The 27113-nt window shown below is 39.4% G+C and overlaps 1 protein-coding gene across 1 annotated transcript in view; it reads left to right on the top strand.

Annotated features, from left to right (window-relative positions):
* The window catches only part of Pex12 (peroxisomal biogenesis factor 12), a 48662-nt gene that overhangs the window by 2647 nt on the left and 18902 nt on the right, over positions 1-27113 (top strand). Inside the window, exons 2-6 of the mRNA XM_083140262.1 lie at positions 15538-15646; positions 17330-17532; positions 18775-18992; positions 24697-24844; positions 26396-26481. Of these exons, the coding sequence (XP_082996388.1) occupies positions 15538-15646; positions 17330-17532; positions 18775-18992; positions 24697-24844; positions 26396-26481 (764 nt within the window). The remainder of the gene's footprint in view (positions 1-15537; positions 15647-17329; positions 17533-18774; positions 18993-24696; positions 24845-26395; positions 26482-27113) is intronic.

The raw sequence follows: 27113 nt of genomic DNA, 5'->3' as shown, positions 1-27113 counted from the left end.
GGAGGCCGGGCCTACCCTAATATATTTGTCTATAACGGATTATTTTATTACTTATAAATTTCATTAAACGACGCTTAATAAAAGAAAACTGAAATTCTTGGTCTTCCGATAATTACCGTATGACGAGCTGTCATAAGGCATTCTGGACACTTGAATGTTGTGTGTGTTTGCTGGGGTATTGAAGCCCAACTGACGTCTTAAGACGATAAATTATTCTAGTGCAGAGAATTCACAATAGGTGGAATGCCTATGCAGTCTAAAAACCTTGTTGCCTTTGTAGTCACGCGAGCAGTCGCTAGATGGCTCTGATTGTGGTGCGTATTCAAATTGAAAATTCCTTTGTTTTATATCCGATTTGGTCGCGGTTTCCTTATGCACAAGGACATTTTGATGTGTCGGCGACTGCACGCATGGGCAAATCGCAATAATGGCGGGAAATAATAACATTTACAGCGTATTGGTTTAGATGTCATTGTTTATTTAACAGCAAAAGGTTTATCTCAAAAAGCAATACATTAGGTTTTTTAACGCATATACATATCTGTTAACGTGTGGTATTTAAATCATGTAAAATTGTTGGTTGGTAAAGACAAATGTGCTCTGCAAAAATGACTGACAGTGATCGATAGGGGTGTGCAGTGGTGGAGAAGGACTTCCGGTAGAAAAAAATGGAGTGAACAGAGTTATGTCACGACAGTGGAGGAAATCAGAATTGTTTCAGTGCTTTCGGGAGGAATCTGACATCTGCAGTTAGGATAAAACGGCAGATAATAGCATGAAGTGAAAGCACAACGCAGAAAAAAGCGTTGGAAATGAATCGAGCTCTCGGTTCCCAGAGAGGTAAGGAGTGGACTCGTGCGTGCTGGATTCTTCGTTCCCGACACACCAGGTGAGGAAACTAAATTACCTTAAGTGACTTTGAGAGGAAGAAAATTCTCGAAAATCGTGTTTACTACGTATAAGCAAAGTTTGTTTAAGAGATAGCTATCTCGCGTGTGTTGGATCTTACGGGAAACGGTACTAGTACACGCCACAGATCATGCGTTATTTACAGAATGGCCATCGACGCCATGTCTGAAAAGGGCTCTGTGCACACGTAAAACGATCTATTTTCGTGCAAGAAACGCACAGCACTTGCCAAAATAAACGAGGAGCATGTTCCAAGATTTGTTCTATGTCAAATTAGGAAGTAATTAGGACTTTTGTAATTCCTTATATAGCATTAAAGGTGCATGCTAAATGACTATGATGGGTAATTTTTCGATCACGTATCGACAGTTATTTCACGTCTCTTAACTTAATAAGGACAGATTGTTGATGCTTTCATACGCAGGAAATATGTGTTAAATTCAATTCAATAAATAAGTTTACTGTTTCTTGTGTTCATATTTACGTACTACAGCATTTTCTTCCATTTGTATTTGGTTGTTTGTGAAAATGTTTAAATGAATAATTCTTCTCTTTCAGAAGGGGGGAATTTCGCATGTGTAAATTGGGTTAATGCTGTTGCTATGGAAAGTGGTTATTGTTAGTTGTAAATGATTTGAAATCCTATTTGAAATCTGAAGGTATAAAATTTCAATCTCCAGCGATCTGCATGCGTCACCAGCGTTACCAGGCAAAGTTTATCAATACAAATAATTCGAACTAATGACATTTTGAACGTTTCAGGATCGTTGAGACTCAGTTATTGAGTCGTTGTTGTCTGGTCTAAATTAATAAATTGAACGAATGTCATGTAGCTCGTCGCAAGATTATGAGACTCAAGTGCAGAGGGGCTGCGTTATTGAATTTTTTGTTGGGTTTCAAGTAGGTTAATCTTTAGTTGGTTAATTGCTGTTGTTAAAGCTAATATTAATAATGGCAACGGAGCAGGAACCGGTTACATTGGAATCGTTGTTCGCGTTCATCAAGCAGAGTGATGAAAGGAATGATCAATGGTTCCAAGCGTCAAAAGCTAGTAATGAGTTGCTGAAGTCAGAATTGCATGACAGTAACAAATCGCTGAAGTCTGAACTTAACGCTCACACTAGTAGGTTGGTGGGGAAACTTCAGTCAGACCTCAGTGATACCAGCAAATGTATCTTAGACTTGCAACAAGAGGTAGTTAAAACAAATGAGGGTCTGCACAATCTCACGTTTTCAGTATCACAGTACAGGGCTGAGTTGGTAGAAAAAAGGCATGAGTCTTTGACAAAGGAGTTTGATTTGTCAGGGAGTAAAGTTGAACTGATGAATGGTGTAACTTCTTATGCGGTCACCAATTGTATGTGTACTTCACATTTGGTCGAACATGACCACTGCACATGTACTCTGACTTCCTGGTCAGAAAGTGATGCACAGAGTACCAGCGAAATGAACCGAAACAGAACGTTAGAGCAAGAACACCACAAGGGTAATAAAGGAAAATATTTGATAAGCGAGGAGTGGTCTTTTGGGGTGTCGGGTAACAGAGACGAGTCTTTCCCTGTCGGCTTTTGCACAAAAGATGCATCTTTCCCAAAACCGAGCTTGCAATTTTCTTTATTGGGTGTTGGTTCTAAACAAAGTGGTTCTTCGGGTTCATCTTCGTTGAGTAAGCGTGTCTACACGGTGCAAGCTGATACAGGGTGTTCGGAAAGTAAGGTGGTTTCTCATTGCCTACACTCAAATGCAGTATCATCTCAGAACAAATCTACCCTGTCTGTAGTGTCAGTTGGGGAAAATAGTATTGACTTACCTGAAGTGTCCATAGTTCAAGATCATTCAGTACACAACGTAGTCATACCAGTAGTTGGTTATTCATTGCAGACTGCTGTGAGGAATTCAGTAATCGAACCCAGAAGTTGCATTAGGTGTGGTCCTATGCGTGTTCTTATGCCCAAAAGAATTGCCAGTATGGTATGTGTCGTTTCTTTCATGAAATTAGGGACTGGTTGTTCAGTCAGATACAGGAGGCGCATTAGAGTTAAAAGGAAGTCACTTACGGACCCACCTGCCAAGAAAACTTCGGTGGTCAGTCCAACTGTTGCTGGAGGAAGAGTATCTCTCCATCCAAGCCATATTAGGAAGAGAAGAACAAAAAGGTCTCCTCGGAAAAGTACCAATACAAAAATTTTGGGGGAAATTTTGAGTATTTGTCTTCTCTTGGCTTTGTCTCTTTGGTACAGGGTTAGAATGATCTGGCATCGCACTCATGTCAGAAGAAAATGGCATGGGATGCATATGGTTGAGTATGATTGCTCAAAGATGAAGCCTGTTGAGATCATCGGAGCGATCATCACTCTTTGATAAGTGAAAGTAACTTCGCTTTGTAAAAAATGTAAATATTAAAGATAATATATTTAGTTTGACGGATTTAATAACGTATGAATCTTTGGAAAGTTTAAAATAAATTTTTGAATATAATTATCATTTGAATACTATTTTTATTTTATTTTCAAACGTCAGTTCAGTTGGGGTCTAGTGTCAAATTTATAGCTCAGGAAAGATATCTGATGCGGGAAATTTGAAATGGGAGTATTTAACAAGTCAAGCAGCCTCACTATGATTTTGGAGCCAACAGCTTTTAAGTGGGCAGTATCATTTTGAATTTGTTGTCACATGTGCATGCAAGTTTCATTGTAAAATATTGTGCGAATTTCTCAGGGGTAGAATCGTGTTGATTGGCGTTCTAAAGAAACGTAGGGGAACATCAGGGACACTAGATGTTGTATTTGTTCGTCCTTTGTAAAATAAGTCTCCACGCATAGGAAATGTGAGAACGATAAAGTGTTGAGGGGACATTTGCCATTAGTATAGACTTAGTCCTGACACAAGTTCGTCTGGAGTCTGTATTTTGGAGAGTTTAAGTAACGACATTCAATAGGTTTGCTTTCTCTGTATACATGACATGGTGATGGTAGGGGGTATCTGAGATATGCCACCCGATGGTAACCAGTATTCAAGAGGGAACAAATTAATTTCAATTAATCTTGCATGGCAGCATAAAATTATAAGTCATATAAAACGTATCTTTGGTTTACTCAAGGCGAGTATCCTGGTGCGGTTCCAGTATTAATAACAAAAATGTTAGTGGTACATTTGGTGGCAGTGATTGCGCGCCATGTAATTACGGGGCTGTTGACGTCAGCTGTTTGATGTAGCTTCTGGCTTTGGTGAATTCTCCTTGCACAGTCGCATTTAAGGTTACTGTGTTTGTCCAAACATCGAATTGTGTTTGTAAGAAAAACATATCTCTAGCTATCTGACACACCAAATTTTGAGTTTTATGGGATCTATTTTGAATATAGATATTGCGTATTAGTAAATTTAACATGTTAAAAGATTCTACGCTGTCATTAATAGACTGTGTGACAGGAGAAAAAATGGATCACCAGTCGATAGAAAATTGTAAAGTTTGGAATTGTTCAGATGACAAGGTAAAAATTTGGGTGAAAAGATTACTAGATTTGAATTTGGAAGGTGTGGATGAAATGTTACAGACGATGGGGTTTAGCTGTAAATCAGACGTTTTAGTTAAGGACAGTGTAAATAAAGAGGGGGTAGGGGAAGAGCAAGGTTAAAATTTCTCGTATGGGTAAAGTGAGATTGAGCCTGCGGCGGGCGAGTTGACCAAGTAGGTGAAATTTCTGCGGCGTACTAGCATGCGAGATGAGCCTGAAATCTTCCTGATTGCTCCAAAATAAGATAAGACATTTTCTATGATAGATTGCTCAAGGGTATTCATCTCATAAATATTAGGAACACCACTATTTGCATCGTTGTTGTGGTCAGGTCTAAGAAAATACCAACTGCAGCGCAATAGGGTAGTAGCACACAAGGCTCATACTACGCCTTCAAATAGTGATTAGCTCAGATTGAATGAATCCAGAAGGAAAATAAAAGTTGTTTAGGTAGTTCCATGGGGGCGATGTTGAGTTTGCGGGTGAGGGCAGGTATGATGTGGTAAAGGTCAAGTTAGGTTATGCTTGCGGCGGGCTAATAGTCAAGTAAGTATAATGTTGCGGTGGGCCTAGGCATTTATTTGTTTCCTGCTCCAACCAAAAATATACAAGCCACTATGTTCTGCAAGACGCCAAAACACATGCGGGGTTCCTTCTTTCTGGAGAATGATCGAGTCACCAGAGTTGGTGATCCGGGATGTCTCATATTGTAATCAATAAATTAATAGGTCTGTATATTAAATATGTATATAGTGAATATGTGGAATATGAATGTTTGTTTAATGTAGGTCTAAAATTAGTATTGTATTAAAATTATTGTGTGAGGGTTCAGCCCTATGTTGGGCGCCATTTATGACGAGCTGTCATAAGGCATTCTGGACACTTGAATGTTGTGTGTGTTTGCTGGGGTATTGAAGCCCAACTGACGTCTTAAGACGATAAATTATTCTAGTGCAGAGAATTCACAATAGGTGGAATGCCTATGCAGTCTAAAAACCTTGTTGCCTTTGTAGTCACGCGAGCAGTCGCTAGATGGCTCTGATTGTGGTGCGTATTCAAATTGAAAATTCCTTTGTTTTATATCTGATTTGGTCGCGGTTTCCTTATGCACAAGGACATTTTGATGTGTCGGCGACTGCACGCATGGGCAAATCGCAATAATGGCGGGAAATAATAACATTTACAGCGTATTGGTTTAGATGTCATTGTTTATTTAACAGCAAAAGGTTTATCTCAAAAAGCAATACATTAGGTTTTTTAACGCATATACATATCTGTTAACGTGTGGTATTTAAATCATGTAAAATTGTTGGTTGGTAAAGACAAATGTGCTCTGCAAAAATGACTGACAGTGATCGATAGGGGTGTGCAGTGGTGGAGAAGGACTTCCGGTAGAAAAAAATGGAGTGAACAGAGTTATGTCACGACAGTGGAGGAAATCAGAATTGTTTCAGTGCTTTCGGGAGGAATCTGACATCTGCAGTTAGGATAAAACGGCAGATAATAGCATGAAGTGAAAGCACAACGCAGAAAAAAGCGTTGGAAATGAATCGAGCTCTCGGTTCCCAGAGAGGTAAGGAGTGGACTCGTGCGTGCTGGATTCTTCGTTCCCGACACACCAGGTGAGGAAACTAAATTACCTTAAGTGACTTTGAGAGGAAGAAAATTCTCGAAAATCGTGTTTACTACGTATAAGCAAAGTTTGTTTAAGAGATAGCTATCTCGCGTGTGTTGGATCTTACGGGAAACGGTACTAGTACACGCCACAGATCATGCGTTATTTACAAAATGGCCATCGACGCCATGTCTGAAAAGGGCTCTGTGCACACGTAAAACGATCTATTTTCGTGCAAGAAACGCACAGCACTTGCCAAAATAAACGAGGAGCATGTTCCAAGATTTGTTCTATGTCAAATTAGGAAGTAATTAGGACTTTTGTAATTCCTTATATAGCATTAAAGGTGCATGCTAAATGACTATGATGGGTAATTTTTCGATCACGTATCGACAGTTATTTCACGTCTCTTAACTTAATAAGGACAGATTGTTGATGCTTTCATACGCAGGAAATATGTGTTAAATTCAATTCAATAAATAAGTTTACTGTTTCTTGTGTTCATATTTACGTACTACAGCATTTTCTTCCATTTGTATTTGGTTGTTTGTGAAAATGTTTAAATGAATAATTCTTCTCTTTCAGAAGGGGGGAATTTCGCATGTGTAAATTGGGTTAATGCTGTTGCTATGGAAAGTGGTTATTGTTAGTTGTAAATGATTTGAAATCCTATTTGAAATCTGAAGGTATAAAATTTCAATCTCCAGCGATCTGCATGCGTCACCAGCGTTACCAGGCAAAGTTTATCAATACAAATAATTCGAACTAATGACATTTTGAACGTTTCAGGATCGTTGAGACTCAGTTATTGAGTCGTTGTTGTCTGGTCTAAATTAATAAATTGAACGAATGTCATGTAGCTCGTCGCAACCGCAAGTTTGCAACCCTGCCTGGAACCGTATCTGAGCATTCAGTGAGGCCTGCCCGAGAGTGCCTCAGCTGGTCCCATAACAACCTAAGTGATTCGTGCGGGAAAGCATAATTTCAGGGGTGCGTTCGCCTGTAATGTAACCTGAGAGGCCGGCCTCTTTTCTCTCTCTCACCCCCTCTCCCTGACTTCCGAAGAGTGCCGATCGTGTACGAGCGCGTGACGAAGCAGGCAGTGGACGTACAGAGCTTGTTGAAGCAGTGTTTCCATGGAAGATTCAGAGCTGTGCCGGGAGCTGAGCACACCCAGCTGCTAACATGTAGCGAAAATGTGTTGCTAACACCTCTAAGCCTGGCCTCCTAACCTATGAAAGTAGGCATTATTAGAATTCTAACTGCAAATAATGCAGGCAAGTTGGTTACCAGTGTTAAGTTTGGTGCTTTCAGCTCTTTTGAGGAACCGCTTTTCGCGAAGTGTTAGCTGCTGGATGTGCCCCACACCAATCACAATTAAGAGAGGGAAAGTATTTTATTTCTTTGAGGAAAGGGATATTGAGACGAAATTTCCTTTCATGATTAGTGACATAACTGAAAATGCGCTCCTTTTAAAAGGGGGAAAGTACGTACAATGCAAACGTATAGAGAAAATCCATGTTACTGAAATTTTCTGGTCGGTGTGTTACACAGTTCGTGTTCTCATTTAGCATTTCATCATTTTCTAAATCATATTATATTTTTTTTAAAAAAGTCGCCTGTTGAAGAAGAATTATATGCATAAAAAAGTTAAAAAGAAATAATTGATTGATAGATTTAGTTTATTTTACTTGGCTTTCTGCCATTTTTGGCTAATTGGGAAGATGAGAATGAGCGATAATATGATGACATTGACGAAGGGACATTCACGAAGAACACCAATGCCCAGGTGGGAATTCGAACCTGAGGCCCTTGTCGGAGCACGCTGTTATAACCAACCATTTCTGTAATGCGAGAAACATTTATAATACTGTTATTGAAGTAGCAAATAATTTTTACGGGCAGCTTTAATCTAACAAATGTAAGATGGCTAGGGCCTGACAGAACGGCTTTTTCAATGGGTGACGCGTGGTCAGAACATCGAGTCTCATTCTCACTTTTTTCTGACCTTCGAGACAGAAGTGCCTTTATTCTCAGATATCTAATCAAGACTAGATTAAAGTAGAATCTGAACCAATGCCTCCAGGAGGAATCGAACCTTCTACTTCTTGATTATAAGGCGAGAGCGTTAATCACTACATTATCCTTTACAATCACTATCCCGACTTAAGTAGACGAGATTCAGGCAATATGTTATCTTTTATTTTCTAGGGGCTATATTTTAACATACTACTGTTAAAAAAAATCACATCTTCCCATCCCCCAAACCCTGCTCCGTCCTGTGCCTACCCTTCCAGAGACAGCACGCTTCGCCACTGATACTGATGATTGTTTTGTGCGTATCTGATGCTCTACATCCTTTGTACTGGAGATGGCATAGCCATCAAATACAATTGTCCCAACTTTATATTGCTTAGCAATATGACTGCTATATAGTTGTAACACATCTGAAAATTTCTCATAGTTACCATATTAGGCATCCCGTCTTTTTCGGAAACGATAATGTTACCAAAAAAATGTTCTTTAAGCTTTTGCAGCATGTGACGATGACTATATGTTTCATTACCAACTGGCAGGAAGTCTTTCATTTTAGTAGCCAGTTGCTGGACAGAAACCAGCTCATCATTTCCTTGAAACCACCTACATATTTCCAAAAAAAACATCATGTTTTTCTTTCTCTGCAGGACGACCAAGAGGCTTGCAATGTACATAATTCGTCTTGGGAATCATCTCGGTACTTCTTTGGGATCGGGTCACCTTTTCAAAAATTTACACTGCATGTCTGGTGATAAATGGCATCTGCTGCTGGTAAATCTTTAACTGATAGCAATCGTGATTGAACATTGCCTAACCACATAGGAAAATGGAAAGTGACATAAATATCGATTTTCAGGCATTTTCCAGATACGGAAAGTTTACCAATAGCTCTCCATGCTATTCTCACCACCTGGTATAAATGGCCCTGTATGCTATTCTCACCACCTAGTGAAAATAGTCGCAGCAAAAATATATACGTACTATGATTTGTTGTTCGTGTATGGGAACAAGAGAATAACGTAATTGAATTGAAGTATAAATAAATAATAGCAGATAGTTAGGGAATAATTGCTCTATTTGGTCGTGAAACCTCCAAATGGAATATTTGATCCTCAAGACTGTGAACAGAAGCTGTAATTCACTTGCAGCAGTTTGGAAACTATTTGTTGCTATTCTATGGCTACATTGGATCAGGTTTCTGCATACCTTTCACAATGCCGTGTCAACTGACGAACATTCTGAATAGGTGATGGTTACATTTTATCAGGTTGTAGAATGTATTGAAATGACTGACGAAATGTCACTTTTGGACAAAACATTTATTATTTTTGTTAATAGAAAAGTTGTAGTTAATGCTATGCAATTTCCTTGTAATTTGAAAACACAGTTGCCTGGCTTCCGATTGGGCTAGTTCTTGATGGTAACAGTTCCGAATGTTTAACCTGGCATTGGCCATCATGTTAGCACTGCGCTAACATTGAAATTTATCTGCTTATATATCTGTTGTATGATACGAAAGCTCTTTGAGACGCAATCTAGCTGTCTTTTGGTTTGTTATAGGTGGGTGGAGCATTCCCTTCTGTTAGTAGGAACTATACGGTGTTGCTGTCAACACATTGTCAGATCAGGGTGCCTACTCACTGGGAATTCATTGATTTCTAGGAATTATGCATGAATTATTGGTTCCGGGAATTAGGAATGAATTTTTCTCTGTAGACGTGAAAAATTGCATCTTTTGTTAAGGCAAGGAGATACAGTTATGCACCATGTGTGAATTTATTTGAATATTGTTGGAATGGGTAATGCTACTGAAGAAAACGTGGGAGTTCAAGACAGTATGCATTTTTCCACATGTGGCAGGTCGAAGCATTTTTCAAAGTTGATTATTAAGGTAGATACGACCTGTAAAAATACGACTAATAACAATTTTCTGAATCCCATTTATTCCTTATGGGGAATCAACTTCAAGATCAAGTTACGGCTAATCAAACAGGAGTTTCGAATTTTCTGCTGGGCAATCACTTCTTCAAACTGCCCTCTTCCCGTTCATATCATTTCCTATTCCATCGGAAGTTTGATATTCTCAAGATAACAAATCAAAAAATACTACCATATGCCCAATGCATTTCTCCTTGCCTCCTGGTAGTGTTGCCAAACCTGGTGCACATAAAACAGCTAAATTTCACCTTAAATGGAGTTAAAACTGACTTTCAAGGAGCTTCCTAGAGTAATGTTAGTTTTCAAAGGGGTGGGGTGCTGCTATTACTGTTAACTCTAAATGGATGACAATTTATTCTTAGTTTTCACCATTTAGATCCGGCAGCATCGCCCATTTCATGGCTGTACGAAATTGAAAATAAAGGATTCCCTGATAACAATAGTATGCCAATTTCAAGTCAACACGGCGCTATAAAAAAAGTAGCTACCGTTACCAACAATTTTTCGTAGATTAGTATATTATGTAAGATTTGTGTCTTGTATTTGTAGATGTTTGAGTCTAGCATGTGTAATGGCAAATGTAAACTCCGCTCCTTAAGAATATTTTAAATGGTATATATACCGTTTAATTGAATTGAATTAGAATTTGGAATTGTATTGTAGAGAGTGGTGCACAATAAACCAACCTGCCTGCCACGAGTGTATATCAGGCAAGTGGGCCATTTTTTCGTGTGCCACCCTGTATTTATTGTATTCTATTATTTATGATTTGTTTTATTGAAGTGTGTTTCTGTATAATACTATATTCCTTACAAAAGTTAACTTGATATGGTTTGTATAAATATGTTTAAGTAAAAGAAAAAAGAAACATAAAGAATATAATGAACAAAAAATGATAATGAGAACCAAAGAAGATCGATGATTTCTATAAAAATGGAGGTTTTAGCGTCGTGCTAACATGTCGACCATCGGTGTTACTCTGACATCAGTTGACCAATGCTGGGTTAATGACTTTTCCAAAGTTTCATAGGAGAAAGATGTATTGCAGAATTGTAGAAATGAAGGTACCTTATGCAAATATTTCCTTTTCCCATCAACAAGACTATGGCCGATTTACCATTACCATTTTGGTCTTGCTTCAAACTTCCCTGAGATGTTTTTTTTTTGCTCTGAAAAATGACACAGCCGTCTCTCTAATGAACCAGCATTCTTTCCCACGAAGCCAAGTGCGAGTTTAATCATCGCACCCACTCTCTGACATGGAAACCAGTGTGGTCTCGCAATGAACTCTAATCTTCAACCAGTCTACATTTCGCTCCTGTCACCATAAAAACTCATAAGCTGCATTTGGTCGAAATTGGGAAAGGCAGATGGCCAACAGAAATGTGCCATTACTACTGCATTCCGGGACTTTAATTTTTAAAATATCCTGACAACTTCAGTAAGAAACATCACTCGCTCAGCGTGGACCTGTAAAGATAATGAACCCTCTGTTCCAGTGATGCAAGATACCTGCTTGCTGTAAACAGAAAAGTAATCTAAGCACAGAGTAGGGACTGAGCCAGAATTGTAAATTCCGTAGTCGCGCCAGCAAGTCTACATCTCTGACACATCAATGACAGAAGATAAATTGAAGAATTCTGAACCTTGACTTCACTCCAAGCTCTGTACGAAATATATCAGCATTAAGCAACCTAGGAAAGTGATAAACAAAATTAGAACAGGTCTAAATTGATTCGAACCATATACTTTTCACTCTTCGAATCACCCCCAAGAACAAGGGGTTGATGTGTTTTTGTGCTACGCTACCATCCCATTCTCTTTGGTTTCCGTGCAGCACTCTGACCTTCTAGTAAGGAAAAGTTTTCTTTCTCCGGACACACTTTGGCTACGACTCTGACCAGTTAGTGGGGGAAAGATTTCTCTCCTCACTTGAACCAGTTTTGACACTCTGCCAGTTTTAGTTTTGTTTGTGCATCGAAACAGTATATACCCTGAATGGTAGACTTAGTGCATCGGTTGAGACAGGACTGAAATATGGTATGAACTCATTCTTTTTTTCGTGAACGACGCTGGCCATGTGCGGCCCGCGATCATCTGTTTTTGTTTTTTTTAAAACTGTGTCCACTGGGTAAGTGATGCTCACTTAATGGGAAGGTGAGTGTGTACTGGGCTGAGATCGCTTGTAAGTGTGTCTGAGTGATACAGTAAATGTCTTATCTCCCAGTGTTCCTTAGTGGCCACGGTGGCTCAGTCGGTAACGCGTCTAACTACCATACTAAAGGTCCCGGGTTCGATCCTCGGCCGGTTCAAATCCGGGAACTTTTCTAACGATGGAAGCAGCCCCGGCGCCTACCCAGCGTCGATTAACATGGGTACCTGGGGGAAACCCTGGGGGGTAAAGGCGGTCAGGGTCATGATGCTGATCACATCACTCCCACTCACGACCGGATCGAGAAAGTGTGGGGCGTTACCCCCACACCCCCTATATGCCTTCATGGCATTGTGCTAAGCACAGGGGAGCACTTTACTTTTTTTTTTTTTACTTTTTTCACAGTGTTCTGATTCTTTCATTTGTGAACATTACTTACACTGGCTTGTGATCAAAGACCAACGAATAAGGAATTTAATTGTCCTTCTCCGTTGGCTGACTTCTGGCCCATAACATCAAAAACATTGCACCACTCATGTGGGTGTATTTTGGTACATTTCTTTCAGGTTTTCTTTTGTACGTATTATAAACATTCATGCCTGATATACTGGATTTGAACCCCCTTTTTGTTTATAAATAACTGTATCCCGAACAGGGACTTGCTTACAAAACAGGTTGTATTGTGATTGTTTACTGTACAGTTGGATTTTAAATTTACTAAAAATTTCTAAATTCGAACCCCACAATTTTCATTTATGAGACATTCCATAAACACAAGCCACGGTCAGTTGTTGTGCTTGAGACCAGCCTAACCTAACCATGAAAGCATTTAGAGATGTTATTTGAGCACTAAGGGCCCTAAACCTGGCTTGCTTAACCTAACTACAAAACCCCTTCGCACCACACATGGGGCCTAGATGGCAGCAACAGTCCATAACCAAAACAACAGTAAACAATTGTCTGGTTGCAAGAGAAGAATCATATAGGAGTATACAGAAGTGATAGGCCAGAAAACATGCAGTAAGTGATAGCTAAAACTCAGTAGTATGTATTAACAGACATAAATAGACATCGAGCCATGAAAAAAATGCCTGTGTAGCATGATTAAATCGGAATTAAACAGTCAGAACTTGAGCCTTCTTGTTAATGTGTAATACTGTAAATTCATGAACCAAGTCAGTAAACTTTTAATTGTCCACTATTGCCACACGAACAGTTCAAGAAGTCAAATATACACAATGCAAGGCACTACACTTTTGACACATTAGTCTGAAAGAAACAAAATGATTTGATTTGAATTGGTTGTCGCCTAAACATGCCAGAGAAGCTTGTAACCAGGTGACTGTCCACTCTTGTTTACAGTGTGTTGTATGTTGTACTGTCTTTCTGCTGTGTACACCAGTGTAAAAGTTTGGGTCCAAAGTGACTATACTTGTAAACAATATTTTATACATGTACAGAAAAAGATATAGAGAGCCTTGAAATAGAAGAGGACAAAACCTAACTGGTCTAACCTACTAAAATGTGCAGTTAGTCAGTCCTATACAGTAAAACCTCGTTAATCTGTACTAATGGGGGACTAGGTTAAGTTGACCGGATTAACTGAAATAACCCCAAAGAAGAGTAGAAAGTGCATTAAAACTACGTTTGTAGCAACAAAACATGTTTATTATGGTGTATTTAGAGCAGGGCATGAAATTTCTAGTTTGAAATCAGTCGCCGGACTAAAATCTTTGGTCGCCACTATTTTATATTGATAAATAATAAAAATATGAGCAATTATTAAAAAGTTAGGAATTAATGTTTGTGTAGCGCTGTCGTTCTGCACTGAAGTACCACTTATCAATCGCAGCTGCTGGGTCAAACTCTGACAGGAGATGGGGGGGGGGGGGGTCCGTTTACGGAAACTCTGAGCAAATCATCCAGTGTCTCAGCTGTGCTCACTGGTAGAACAGCACAAAATGTCAAAATCTGGAGCAAATTGGAGAATCTTGCTGAACACTCCACACTGTGGATCATCTCCAGCGTCTGATTCAAAGCTGGACAAGGAAACAAAAGTTTGTATTCTGTCCACTCTGCTGACAGAATATCCATTTTCTCATTATAAAGGCGGGTTCAAGTATTTGTAGAGCTTCTTTATTTCTTCGGTAAATATTTACTATCCTTCGGACACCTCTAATTTTTTCGTTTCGTCAATTTTTGACATTCGTACTTATGTATCTGCTTCGCGGAACATTCCTGAAGGTGTAGAACATCTAGAAATTGCAAAATAAGCGAAAATAAGGCGTTAGTTTTCGGAATGGAAACTGTCGATTTTCGTGATTTTTCTTTGTTTCACAACCAAATATATATATTCCTGATACTACCACGACACCAAATTTTAACTATGTTTGCCTAACCTAACCACGTGCCAATGGTTCGTGGGGCTAGCGTCAATGGTTCGCAATTATTTCCAATTTCTAGATCCTGATACTAACACGACACCAAATTTTAACTATGTTTGCCTAACCTAACCGAACTAACCTAACCACGCGCCAATGGTTCGTGGGGCTAGCGACACGCCATCCTTCTAACTCTCGTTGCAAACGCAGGCAGTTTCAAATACTGGATACCCAATGAACATGAACAAAACACAATCACGACGCATCATGTTACACTCATGACCCGTGATGGTGTACGAAGGTGTACGCGCCAAACGTTATTCTCTGTCGGAGAATTAATTTTCAACGAACTAGTACCACAGAAGCTTAACAAATTTAAATTGCTTCAAACTTTTCAACAAATCCTTAGCTTTAGCGCCATCATTGTATTTTCCATGGACCACCTGTTCAAGATGGGTCACAACAGCTTTCCATGATTGCAAGAGAGCTCTTACTGCACGTTCTTTGCTGGCTAACCACCTAATAGTGTGCATATCACTGAGTTTTAGAATTTCTTGTATAACTTCTGTCGTTTCTCTCAAGAGGTGAAGACTTGAGGCGTGTTTGGCACACATTTGAAACAACGAAATTTTAGTCGCCAGCCCAAAACTTTTGGTCGCCGAAGGCGACCTGGCGACCGGAAATTTCGCGCCCTGATTTAGAGGGCATATGCCTAAATACGTTATATAGTAGAGTAAAATGTAAAGTAATACTGTACGTACAATACAATACAAGGGTATTCCTGTGTCAATGCGGCTTCTTCCAAAAGCATTCTGCTTTCTTTTGGCCTGTCCAGCTTATCGGGGTCTGGAGTAACGAGGTTTTACTGTAGTTAGGATTAACCTTGAGATGGGGAGGGACTTAGTTTAAAGATGAATAACAGCACAAGATACAGCTTGTTTTAATTTTATATATGTGTATAATTTCAAGTTTTTTCTATTTTATTTTCAGTTTCTTGGTACAATTAGTCCTACAAGATTTGGATGGTTGGTAAAATGGTATGATGAAGCATTTTTAGCCTTGAATTGCGTGCTCCAACAATACTATCTAAGAAATTATGGTAAGTTACCCATTCACTCAAATTAATTTATAATATGTTCATAAAATGTAGTGTTCCAGATGTGAATCAAGTCACAAGATGTGGCTATAACTTTTAATGTGCTGTTTTATCTTGAGTCTTTAAATACAGGAACATGTTCTATTTGATATTTTCAGATTTATTGAACAATGTGCCATATTTCTTCTGTGTCAGTACAGGGCACACACTGAATGAGATTGTTAAAAAATATATATATTATGCACTAATGCAAGACAGGGTCATTCCAGGCCAGTTCAACCAAAAATAGGGGCTTTTGGAACCCATGATCTCGGATGTTGATGATCCTTCCATGGTGGTGAGAAACCATTTTTTCTTCTTCTCTAACTTGTTTGGTTTCATTTTTATAGCTCGCTAAAGTTTCAGAGATTCTTCTTTTCCAAAGCTTCTAGTGGTGTGGAATGCACTGCCTTAGAAAAAATTCTATATCCAAAAATATTTATTATCTGATTTTTTGGCTGAAAAGATGGATTACTATAATTTGAATTATCATTGTAAGGGAGACCAACACAAGTAGTTATGAGATGAACTTAGATATATGATGTAACTTACCCACCAAAAAAATTCATGTTTTTTTGACAAAGTAATTTCGGAAATTTTTATAAATGTCTACTTAATTTTATATTTTTCAAACTAACTTATATTCTAAGCATCTAGCTTCAAAATATCATTGAAGTAAATGATCGGGTGTAGTATCAATTCAGGATTTTTTTTTTAAAAAAAATGATAGTTACATGTTTACCAGAAACTGTAAATGTCTGTTATATCCGAGACACATTTCTTCATTTTTACAGAAGAAACTACTTACGGAAATGTTTTTCTGTAGCATTTTGAAAGTTCGTGTAGGTATTTTCTCACCGTAGAATGCTGCACAACAAGAAATAAGCACTTTTGATATAATAAACTTGCATTTTGTGCAAAGCGACAACATTATGCTGTTGTTTCCATTATGTACCTGCAGATGGCACGAGCATCAAAAGTCACGCAGTCTCGCCAGTGTTTCCAAACATGCCTTTTTTTAAGATAATATTTTTTTTAACTATGCTAACCTAACCTTGCCGGAAATGGTCCGTGGGTCTTACGTGAATGATTTTGGGGGCTATCCGTCAATGGTTCATGGGGCTATCCATCAATGGTTTTTGGGGCTATCCGTCAATGGTTTGTGATGACATAATGAACACGAAAGTAGGTATTTTTCGGTTAAGAAGGTTGTAAACACTGCATACCTACTCCAAATCGACAAAACACAAGCACGACGTCCGATGATCCACAGCTGTGCATCCAATATTGTATGTTCCGCAACGGAAGAAAGGAACCAAAAGAATTAGCCGTAATGTTAAAAATCTAAGTTATTTTCGTGTAACAAGCATAATGGCACCTTCAACTATGTTCCGCAATACACAATTGGTAAGTACAAACCATCCGAAACACAAAATATCCAATTTTAATGTGTCTCCGATATAGCAGACATTTACCGCAGAAACTTGTGAAATTGATTAGAGAGGGGAGAAAACTAATTGTATAGGCAACTTTGCACTTTTTAGAGAAATGAAAATATTTATTTGGCCCTGACTTCTGTCAAACCATCTGAACATCAAGGAGTTAATATAAAGGTTCTTGTCATTGAATTCCATTTCTCAATTTCAGGTGCATCTTTCTCTGAAGCATTCTACGGCCTCCAAAGAGTTCCGATCGTTAGCGCAATTAAGAGAAATGATGAGATTCTTCCTCTTAAGAACGAGAGGCTCTCCCTTATGTTCCTCACTGCATTTGCATACTGCAAAGGAAAGTTAGATTCACAAATGGAGAAATGGAGACTGGAAGAAGCCGATGGCATACAGCCTAGAGAGGTTAGTGTTCTGGGCAGTTGTGTGTGTCTAATATATGCTCAACGAGTATCGGACATTTTGTCAATGGCAACCATCTTTGGAACCAGCAGCGTGCGGAACTATTCAAGTAGAAACTTGTGACACTAGATACACATGTACATCCATATAATAAGGATATGTTAAATTATTTTCCTGCAATGAAATCATGAAACCAAGGAGTTCTTTTTGAATAACACTGTATTGTGTATATGTACTACACATGCATGCATGGTGCTACATGTAGAACTTACAAGTGTCTCTGATTATTACATAAGATGAATTATATTAAATTAAATTATAATTAGAAACAATGTCACGAAAATCCATGCAGAAAAAGGAATTTGTGCACTTTTTGTTATTGCTGCCATAATAATATATCTAGTAATTAATATTATATCAAAATTAGAAATTAATCATAAATAACAAATAAAATTTCAACAACTATAATTTAATATTCAAGCAATAGATAATAAAATAACTAACTAACTCTCTAGCCTTCTTAAACCTGAAGGTTCATGGCTGCAGCAACACAGGCCTTCCATCTGTCCCTATCCTGAGCAAGATCCATATACTCTTTTCCATCCCTACCAATTTCCTTTAGGTCCATCTCAGCGTTATCCCTCCATCTTCGTCTTGGCCTTCGTACAGGTCTCTTACCATCAGGTTTCCCAACAAGAATCCTGTAAACTCTTCTTTCCTCTCCCATTCATGCCACATGGCCTGCTCTCCTAAGTCTTCTTGATTTATTCATTCTAATAATATCTGGACATGAATACAAATTATGTACTTCTAAATTATGTAACCTTCTCCACTCACCTGTCTCCTCATCCCCAATTCGATTTGATAGGGCAGTTAGCATCTGCTCTCATGATAATGTTTCCATTGTGTTCTATCATTTGTAGTGTGTTAATGACAAAAAAGAAAAGCTGTAACAGTGGCAACCACGAATCTGTAATGGATGCCAGTGTATATATAGAGGGTAAAAGTTGCTCACTTTTTCAGGTGCACAGAATGGAAACAAAGTATCGATGAGTAAACTGTTGCTGAGAAAACTTTTTAGCCATGATGCCCTGTATATGCTGTGTATAATAACACCCTGTATATTTCTCAACTGACCTGCATTATCTGGACAAATGTTGCTTGAAAAGAACAGAATTTTATTGGTAATGACTTTGTGTGGCTTGTAGATTCCAATAGTTAAGAATTTTTATTTGCATTTTCTAGGTGTGGTTGCAGCGGTACCGCTCTGTAGTTCTTAGGTGTTATGGCATTTTACATTTCTTGTGGGAGAGTTTGCGACTCATCTACTATATACAATACATGAGTGGGATTTCTGCCTGCCACAGCCCTTTGTTGAAGATGGCAGGAGTCACCTTAGAATACATCTCTGATGACTTCGATCTGTTGCATATGTGGAAGCAAACCTTACGAGGAAACATGAGGTATTGTTATTATTATTGTGTACTTTGTAACTTTAATTCTATATTGGCAATTCCATAGTAATGGATGTAATTTTTAAAAAAACTTTAATTCTGTGTATTCTTGAAACAAATCAAACGATAGCTTTGATTTTAGTTTTCAGAGTTGGTACTGATATACATTGTACATAGTTATATTTTGGAGACATGCTGTAATTATTCTGTATGTATTCATAAATGTTATACTGGTATGTGCGTAACTCAGAAAACGTAAGATAACACGCCTTCATTTACTTACTGCTATATTTCTGTGAGGTGAATAGGCTAAGAAGAAAGTATCTCATAGGCAAACAATGCTAAAAGATCAAGTTTTTATAAATTGGAGTATTTTTATATATTATACAGGGTGCTTGGGCTAGAGGTATAAAAATATACACACACATATTTTAGCATCTGTAAAGTTTATTAACTTTCTTGTCCCGATTTTGTACAAAGTAACTCAGAAGGTTTTTATGTACGCTGGTACACCTCAATGTGTGCATCATTTGAAGCATTATTAGCACAACAATATGCTGTCTCAAATCACCCAAATCGTGAACTTTCCTCTTTTTCACAACATCTTTAATGAAGTCCCATGCAAGAAAATATTAATGGTGTCAAATCCGAGGATCTTGGTGGTCAAGCAGTTTCATGGTGGTTGCGGTAAACGCGGTTTAAAATTACTTACGTGAAATTTAAAAGATTTCGTAATTCCGCGTTGCACAATTTAATGGTTCAATCCTATTAATTTCGAAGATCCACTGTCTTCATTCACAAAAGGGTACGGCGTTTGAAGCGGAGATGGTACCGCGTCAGTACATTGTTTGTTCTCGGGCGGCGGTGGTTGCGATTTTTCCCGTTCGGCAGCACTGGCGCGCGCATCTTGGTTTGCGTCGTCTGCTTCCTGTTGTCCGGTGGCATTGCAAGTTGGGGGTTGGGGGGCTGGGCCGTGTTGCTCGGTAATGTGCCGTTCCTGTTCCCCGCGTGGCTGGAGGGGGGTCGAGTATGCGCATAGCATCTTTTCTTTTTCAGGTCGGGGATCTTTCTGAGGACAGGGTGCCAAGTTGGGTGTGCTTGTCCATTGTCTAGGTTTAGTGCTGGTTTCTGCTGGATGATAGCATGGGTTTCTTTGATGGTGTTTTCTATGACAGAGCCGGTTGGGTGAAGTATGGATATGGAGGAGATGGTGTGGTTAGTGGAGTGGAGGTGTTGGGAGAGGCCTGATTTAGGTGTGTCGTTTTTGGAATCTTTTACATGTTCGTTAATCCGTTCTTGGACGGTGCGGATGGTTCTGCCAATGTAGGTGTTGTGGCATTGGCATGTGGTCTTGTAGACACCGGAGTAGCACACAAACCCATATCCCAAATCGAAGGGCACTACCCAACTTCAAGAGATACTACCTACCCAAACTTTCATCCCCCGGTGACCACATGCCAATGCCACAACACCTACATTGGCAGAACCATCCGCACCGTCCAAGAACGGATTAACGAACATGTAAAAGATTCCAAAAACGACACACCTAAATCAGGCCTCTCCCAACACCTCCACTCCACTAACCACACCATCTCCTCCATATCCATACTTCACCCAACCAGCTCTGTCATAGAAAACACCATCAAAGAAACCCATGCTATCATCCAGCAGACACCAGCACTAAACCTAGACAATGGACAAGCACACCCAACTTGGCACCCTGTCCTCAGAAAGATCCCCGACCTGAAAAAGAAAAGATGCTATGCGCATACTCGACCCCCCTCCAGCCACGCGGGGAACAGGAACGGCACATTACCGAGCAACACGGCCCAGCCCCCCAACCCCCAACTTGCAATGCCACCGGACAACAGGAAGCAGACGACGCAAACCAAGATGCGCGCGCCAGTGCTGCCGAACGGGAAAAATCGCAACCACCGCCGCCCGGGAACAAACAATGTACTGACGCGGTACCATCTCCGCTTCAAACGCCGTACCCTTTTGTGAATGAAGACAGTGGATCTTCGAAATTAATAGGATTGAACCATTAAATTGTGCAACGCGGAATTACGAAATCTTTTAAATTTCACGTAAGTCAAGCAGTTTGTTCACATGTGTCACTCAACAGCATGATTGATCGTACAAGTGGACTACTGAAGTCTGGGATTGACTTTTTATCGACTGAGCTTCACTATGAAACAATATAAGTAGTTTTCACATTATAAACTAGGGATGGCCAAACGGATCCGGATCCGAAAAATCCGGATCCGGATCCAAGCAGATCCGGATCCAAGAAATCCGGATCTACTTGGATCCGGATCCGTAAATTCCGGATCCGGATCCGAGAAATCTGGATCCGGATCCGAGAGCTCCGGATCCGTGGATCCGGATCCGGGTCTGAAAGTTTCGGATCTGGATCCGGATCCGAGAGTTCCGGATCCGCGGATCCGGATCCGGGTCTGAAAGTTTCGGATCTGGATCCGGATCCGAAAATCCGGATCCGGATCCAAGAGTTTCGTATCTCAATCCCATTATAATATTACCACACCTTAGTCCTACAAGAATTTTTTTCAAGTGTTGTTCCTAAAATACTTTGCTACGCATCGGCTAACACACTCGTGCACAAATGTCCGAAGTGATTTTGTAAATGCCATTGAAACGAATATGTATTCATTCGAATGTATTGGAAATGAAAACACACATAAATGTGAGACATTCCATTCCAGGATGAAACCTTTAACACATATAACAAGATAGAAATGTTATAGAAAAATTATACAATTGTTCTACAGTTACAGTTTTACAAATTAAAATAAAACATTATAATATATGTAGTGTTAAATAATTACAAAGTGTAAGACTAACAAGGGAGGTTATCTAAAGGTCCCCCTCCGATTTCCATGAAACTTGGCAGTATAGTGGGGCCCAAAGGAAGAATTACGTGTTTTTTTTGTTTCAGCTAAAAAACGGTTTTAGGGGGCAAAACCCCCTCAAATGTCAAGATGAGGACAAATTGAAGTGAGGATCTGACCCCTGTGTCTTTCCGATTTCCATGAAACTTGGCAGGTGTATAGTGGGGCCCAATGGAAGAAATACGTGTTTTTTTGTTTCAGATAAAAAAACGGTTTTAGGGGGCAAAACCCCCTCAAATGTCAAGATGAGGACAAATTGAAGTGAGGATCTGACCCTGTGTCCCCCTCCGATTTCCATGATACTTGGCAGGTGTGTGTATAAACGGGCCCAAATGAAGAAATACGTGTTTTTTTTGTTTCGGCTAAAAAACGATTTTAGGGGGCAACCCCCCTCAAATGTCAATATGAGGACAAATTTAAGTGGGCATTTGATTTGTGTGTCCCCCTCCGATTTCCATGAAACTTGGCAGGTGTATAGTGGGGCCCAAAGGAAGAAATACATGTTTTTTTTTTTGTTTCAGCTAAAAAACGGTTTTACAGGGCGAAACCCACTGAATTGTCAAGATGAGGACAAATTGAAGTGGGGATCTGACCCCTGTGTCCCCCTCAGATTTCCATGAAACTTGGCAGAAGAAATACGTGTTTTTTTTGTTTCGGAAAAAAATTTGTTCTAGAGGGCAACCTCCTCTCAAATGTCAAGATGAGGACAAATTGAAGTGGGGATCTGACCCCTGAGTTCCCCTCCGATTTCCATGAAACGTGGCAGGTGTATAGAGGGGCTCAAATGAAGAAATACGTGTTTTTTTTTGTTTCAGCTAAAAAACTGTTTTAGGCGGCAAAACCCCCTCAAATGTCAAGATGAGGACAAATTGAAGTGAGGATCTGACCCCTGTCTCCCTCCCATTTCCATAAAACTTGGCAGGTGTATAGTGGAGCCCGAAGGAAGAATTACGTGTTTTTTTTGTTTCAGCTAAAAACTGTTTCAGGGGGCAAAATCCCCTCAAATGTCAAGATGAGGACAAATTGAAGTAAGAATCTGACCCCCTCCGATTTTCATGAAACTTGGCAGGTGTATAGAGGGGCCCAAATGAAGAAATGCGTGTTTTTTTGTTTCGGCTAAAAGACTGTTTTAAGGGGCAAAACCCGCCTCAAATGACAAGATGAGGACAAATTGACGTGGGAATCATCTGACCCCTGTGTCCCCCTCCGATTCCCATGAAATTTGACAGGTGTATAGAGAGGCCTTATGCCCCCTGTTTCTTCCTATGCCATATTTACGTGGTTTCGGGGACTTCAATTTCTCCTCATCTTGACATTTGAGGGGGGGGCTCTATACACCTGCCAAGTTTCATGGAAATCGGAGGGGGAGACTTAGACCTCCCTAGTAAGTAAGTGTATTAATTAATTACAAACCGCGCACGCGAGCACACACACTATATATATATATGTGTGTGTGTATGTATATTATATATATATATGTATATTAGCAGGTAACAATATGTTATAAGCACATTCTTACTTTCCAAAGAAGCGCATGTGGGATGGCAAAACGGATCCGGATCCGAAAATTCCGAATCCGGATCCAAAAGTACCGGATCCGGATCCGAAAGTACCTGATCCGGATCTGAAAGTACCGGATCCGAAAGTTTTGGATCCGGATCCGAAAATTCTGGATCCGGATCCGAAAGTTCTGAATCCGGATCCGAAAGTTCTGGATCCGGATCCGGATCCGAATCTGAAAATTCCGGATCCGCGGATCCGGATCCGGATCTGAAAATTCCGGATCCGGATCTGAAAATTCCGGATCCGGATCCGAAAAATTTTAGGATCCGGATCCTAAGGATCCGGAACCAACCGGATCCGGATTTCGGATCCGCCAGGATCCGGATCTGGCCACCCCTATTATAAACAGTTATTTTTGTATACCTCTAGCCAGGACACCCTGTATAACTCTCTCAATAAAAACTTTCTATCTACTGCGCTCATTGACAATTTTAATTAGTTCAGTGTGCATTTTCACACCAAATTTGTCTAGACTTTGGATTCCACTTATGTTTTGTTACTCAGTTTTGTCTTTGTACAAGATGCCCTTTAAAGTGGTACTGACGTACACTTTTATCGCATTTACTCCATGTAAAATGAAATTTTGTGACATTGGCTACATCTTTAGCATACAGGTGAAGAAAGTTGTGTACCCTGCATTTATTTCTCTTCCATTAGCTATGTTACTTAATCACTTTCTGTCAGAATGCAATTCTATACTAAAATCCTAGAAACCACTGCACTATGATTCACCCTGTATATTAACAACTGTATAACTCTCGCTCTCTGAAGCCCATGGTGAAAAAGCCCTCTGAGGCTAGGGTCCACCAGATAGCTTTTTTATTTTGTGATACATGGTTAGCATATCGTGTGTGTCCCATCCCTTCTGTTTTCTGGCTTCAAGACTGGAGTCCGCCACTCCTTTTCAAGTAGCTCCACAATTGTTCTCACGATGCTGGGTCAACACCAATTTTGAGAGCTCCGATCAGAAATCAAACCGGGGACCACTTGCACCACAGGTGAGAGCCTTAACCATTTGGCTACACAAAAGCCATCAATCTTGCTACGTAATGTTGGATGTGGAGTTAATAAAAAATGCTCATTTTATGTAATTCTCAGTATATTGTCGTGTGTACCTTTCAGGATGCCCAGACTACCAATGCATTGATACCCTATTTCGTTTGCAATTATTACTAAACTCTACTTAAGATATGTGTTGAATTTTTTCTTCTGATTAATCAGTTATTTCTGTTTCTTTATAGCATTCCTATGTTTATTATCCAATCGTCTGGAAGCTTCTTTTTATATTTCCTGGAGATTGGTGCATTCTTCATGCAGTTTGTTTCATGGTGGAATACAAATAAATCTTCGAAACGTCTTGATAGTCTTCCTGTTCCACCTGCTCCAGAGGTAAGAGCTATTATTATTTTTGGTGTTGTTTCTCATAAAGCTGTTCAAATTGTACATAAAGTTAATGGTCAAAGTAAATGCATACAATGTAACAATAAGTACATGTCTGCATAGCTATAAAAGTGACTTGCACACTAAAGTAGTATATTTGAGCTTGTAATCATAGAATTAGTGTACAACGTGTGTGTTAGTGTGAGTTTACTTGCTTCCTTATTTAGAGTTTCTGATCAGAGAACATCAATTTCCAACAGCTAGTGGCAATGCATTTATGCACATAACTGTACAATAAAGATCAGTGTACACTAACTCATAAAAGAATGAAATATAAGGAAAGTACTGTGCGTTCATTTCGATCTTCAGCCGAGAGATCGGGAGAAGCGTGGCGGGTGGCGCTGACGGAGATGCCGACATTTGCGGCCTGTAATGCCTACTTATTTTTATGGACATATGCAGACATTTATATAAATATTGCAAAACGAGCACTAACCTGTGTTATAAGAGTACGGTTTTAATTTTAGTAGCTTAGTGGCTGTATGTGCTGATGACTTTGACACGCCCATCTCCTGTGAAACACAGCGTAGAGGTTTGTTTGGAGAACGTTCTAACGCTGCACCAATTTCATCGAGTTTTGCTTAGGTTAGAATCTGTCGTTTTTGCTTAGGTGTTTTAAAATTTAACGATCCAGTTTCTCGTAATTTAAGGACAAGATGTCTAACCGTATTTCTATGTGGAGGTGTCATACATAAAAATTCTTTGTTCTAACGTGAACCTTGCGGCTGGCATTCCAATCATCTAATTGACACAACACACATACACAATGCAATAACACAAACAAGTAACGGCAAGTAACCAAGAATAACACTCTTGCGCACAGTACAAAATTAACACGCTCTTGGTTTACATCTGCTCGCCACTATATTCACAACTCTGTCTTCATCTAGTCGCGAAGGAACAAAAAACTCGAGCTCGGAGATTTCGGATTGCAAGGAAGCTCACGAAAACCATTCACTTTTAACGGTTTCGTCTGCAGCGTAATCTATACAGTGTTGCACATTCGAAACCTCCAAACGATCCCCATCGACACAAAACTCTTTCAAGGATATAAACTTAAGCAGGATGTTACTGGTCAAAACTATGATTAAAATGTTTTATTATCTGTGGCTCTTAACATAGATTCTAAAGCGTATTTATTTGTGTATATAAGGACAGAACTTGGATGAATTACAGAAGAACTTTTGCATGTTATAACACAAATTAGTGCCCGTTTTGCAATATTTATATAAATGTCTGCATATGTCCATAAAAATAAGCGGGCATTACAGGCTGCAAATGTCGGCATCTCCGTCAGCACCACCTGCCACGCTTCTCCCGATATCTCGGCTGAAGATCGAAATGAACGCACGGTATTTTCCTGTACTTCCTTCAGTGAACATAAGAGATTCAATTGGCACATGCTTATGCACATGAAGGGTGTGTATAAAAAATATGTTTGTATGTTCAAAGTAATGAATACATACTTATTACATGAATAAAATATGTTTATAATTTCAGATAACAATAAAGGATCCTGAACTGAATTATCTCTGCCCTATTTGTTTAAAGGGAAGAAGAAACGAAACTGTTTTACCAGTGTCTGGGTATGTACTCCATTTGGATATTATTAAAATATATGCATCACTTTTCTGCCTCTATACTCTGTCCCAGAAATCTGTAGAGCCAAGCTACATATAAAGGTAGAGAACGGGGGAAATCTAGTGGGTGAAGGGAAGCAGTGCAATCTGCTGCAGATGGCTGGTAGATGCACTCACTTCCCCTCTAACTAGTTCATTGGTCAGTCTTGAGTCATCACTTGCACAGAGACTTGTTTTCGTTCGCTCGCTCCAGAAATCCCATGGACAGAGTATAGGATAATTTTGATGATAAACAAGAATGAAGATTATATGAAATTGTTGACAACTTCATGCCCAGGTCAGTAAGCTACAATACTCTACAAGCACCAATCAAGGAGTATGAACACCTGTGAGCCAAGATTATAAATTCTTTCTTTAGTTAAAATTATCCATTAGGATAAGTAATATGTACGGGTGGTGAATGTTTTGAAGGACCATGTTATGCAGCACAAATTCATCCTGATGTCATCTCTGCTGACTTGGGGAGGAAGGTAACACATTGCTTGGTAACTTGTTACTTTTTTTGATACTTGTGTTGGTGGGTAATTGTAATCGTACTCTCTTACTTTGCATTACACTGCAGTCCCATTTAACCGAAT

The sequence above is a fragment of the Lepisma saccharinum genome, chromosome 18 (genome assembly GCF_977018435.1).
Source record: "Lepisma saccharinum chromosome 18, izLepSacc3.1, whole genome shotgun sequence".
NCBI classification, from domain to species: domain Eukaryota; kingdom Metazoa; phylum Arthropoda; class Insecta; order Zygentoma; family Lepismatidae; genus Lepisma; species Lepisma saccharinum.
Note: the sequence above shows the minus strand (reverse complement) of the source record. Positions and strands in the feature narration are given on the sequence as shown.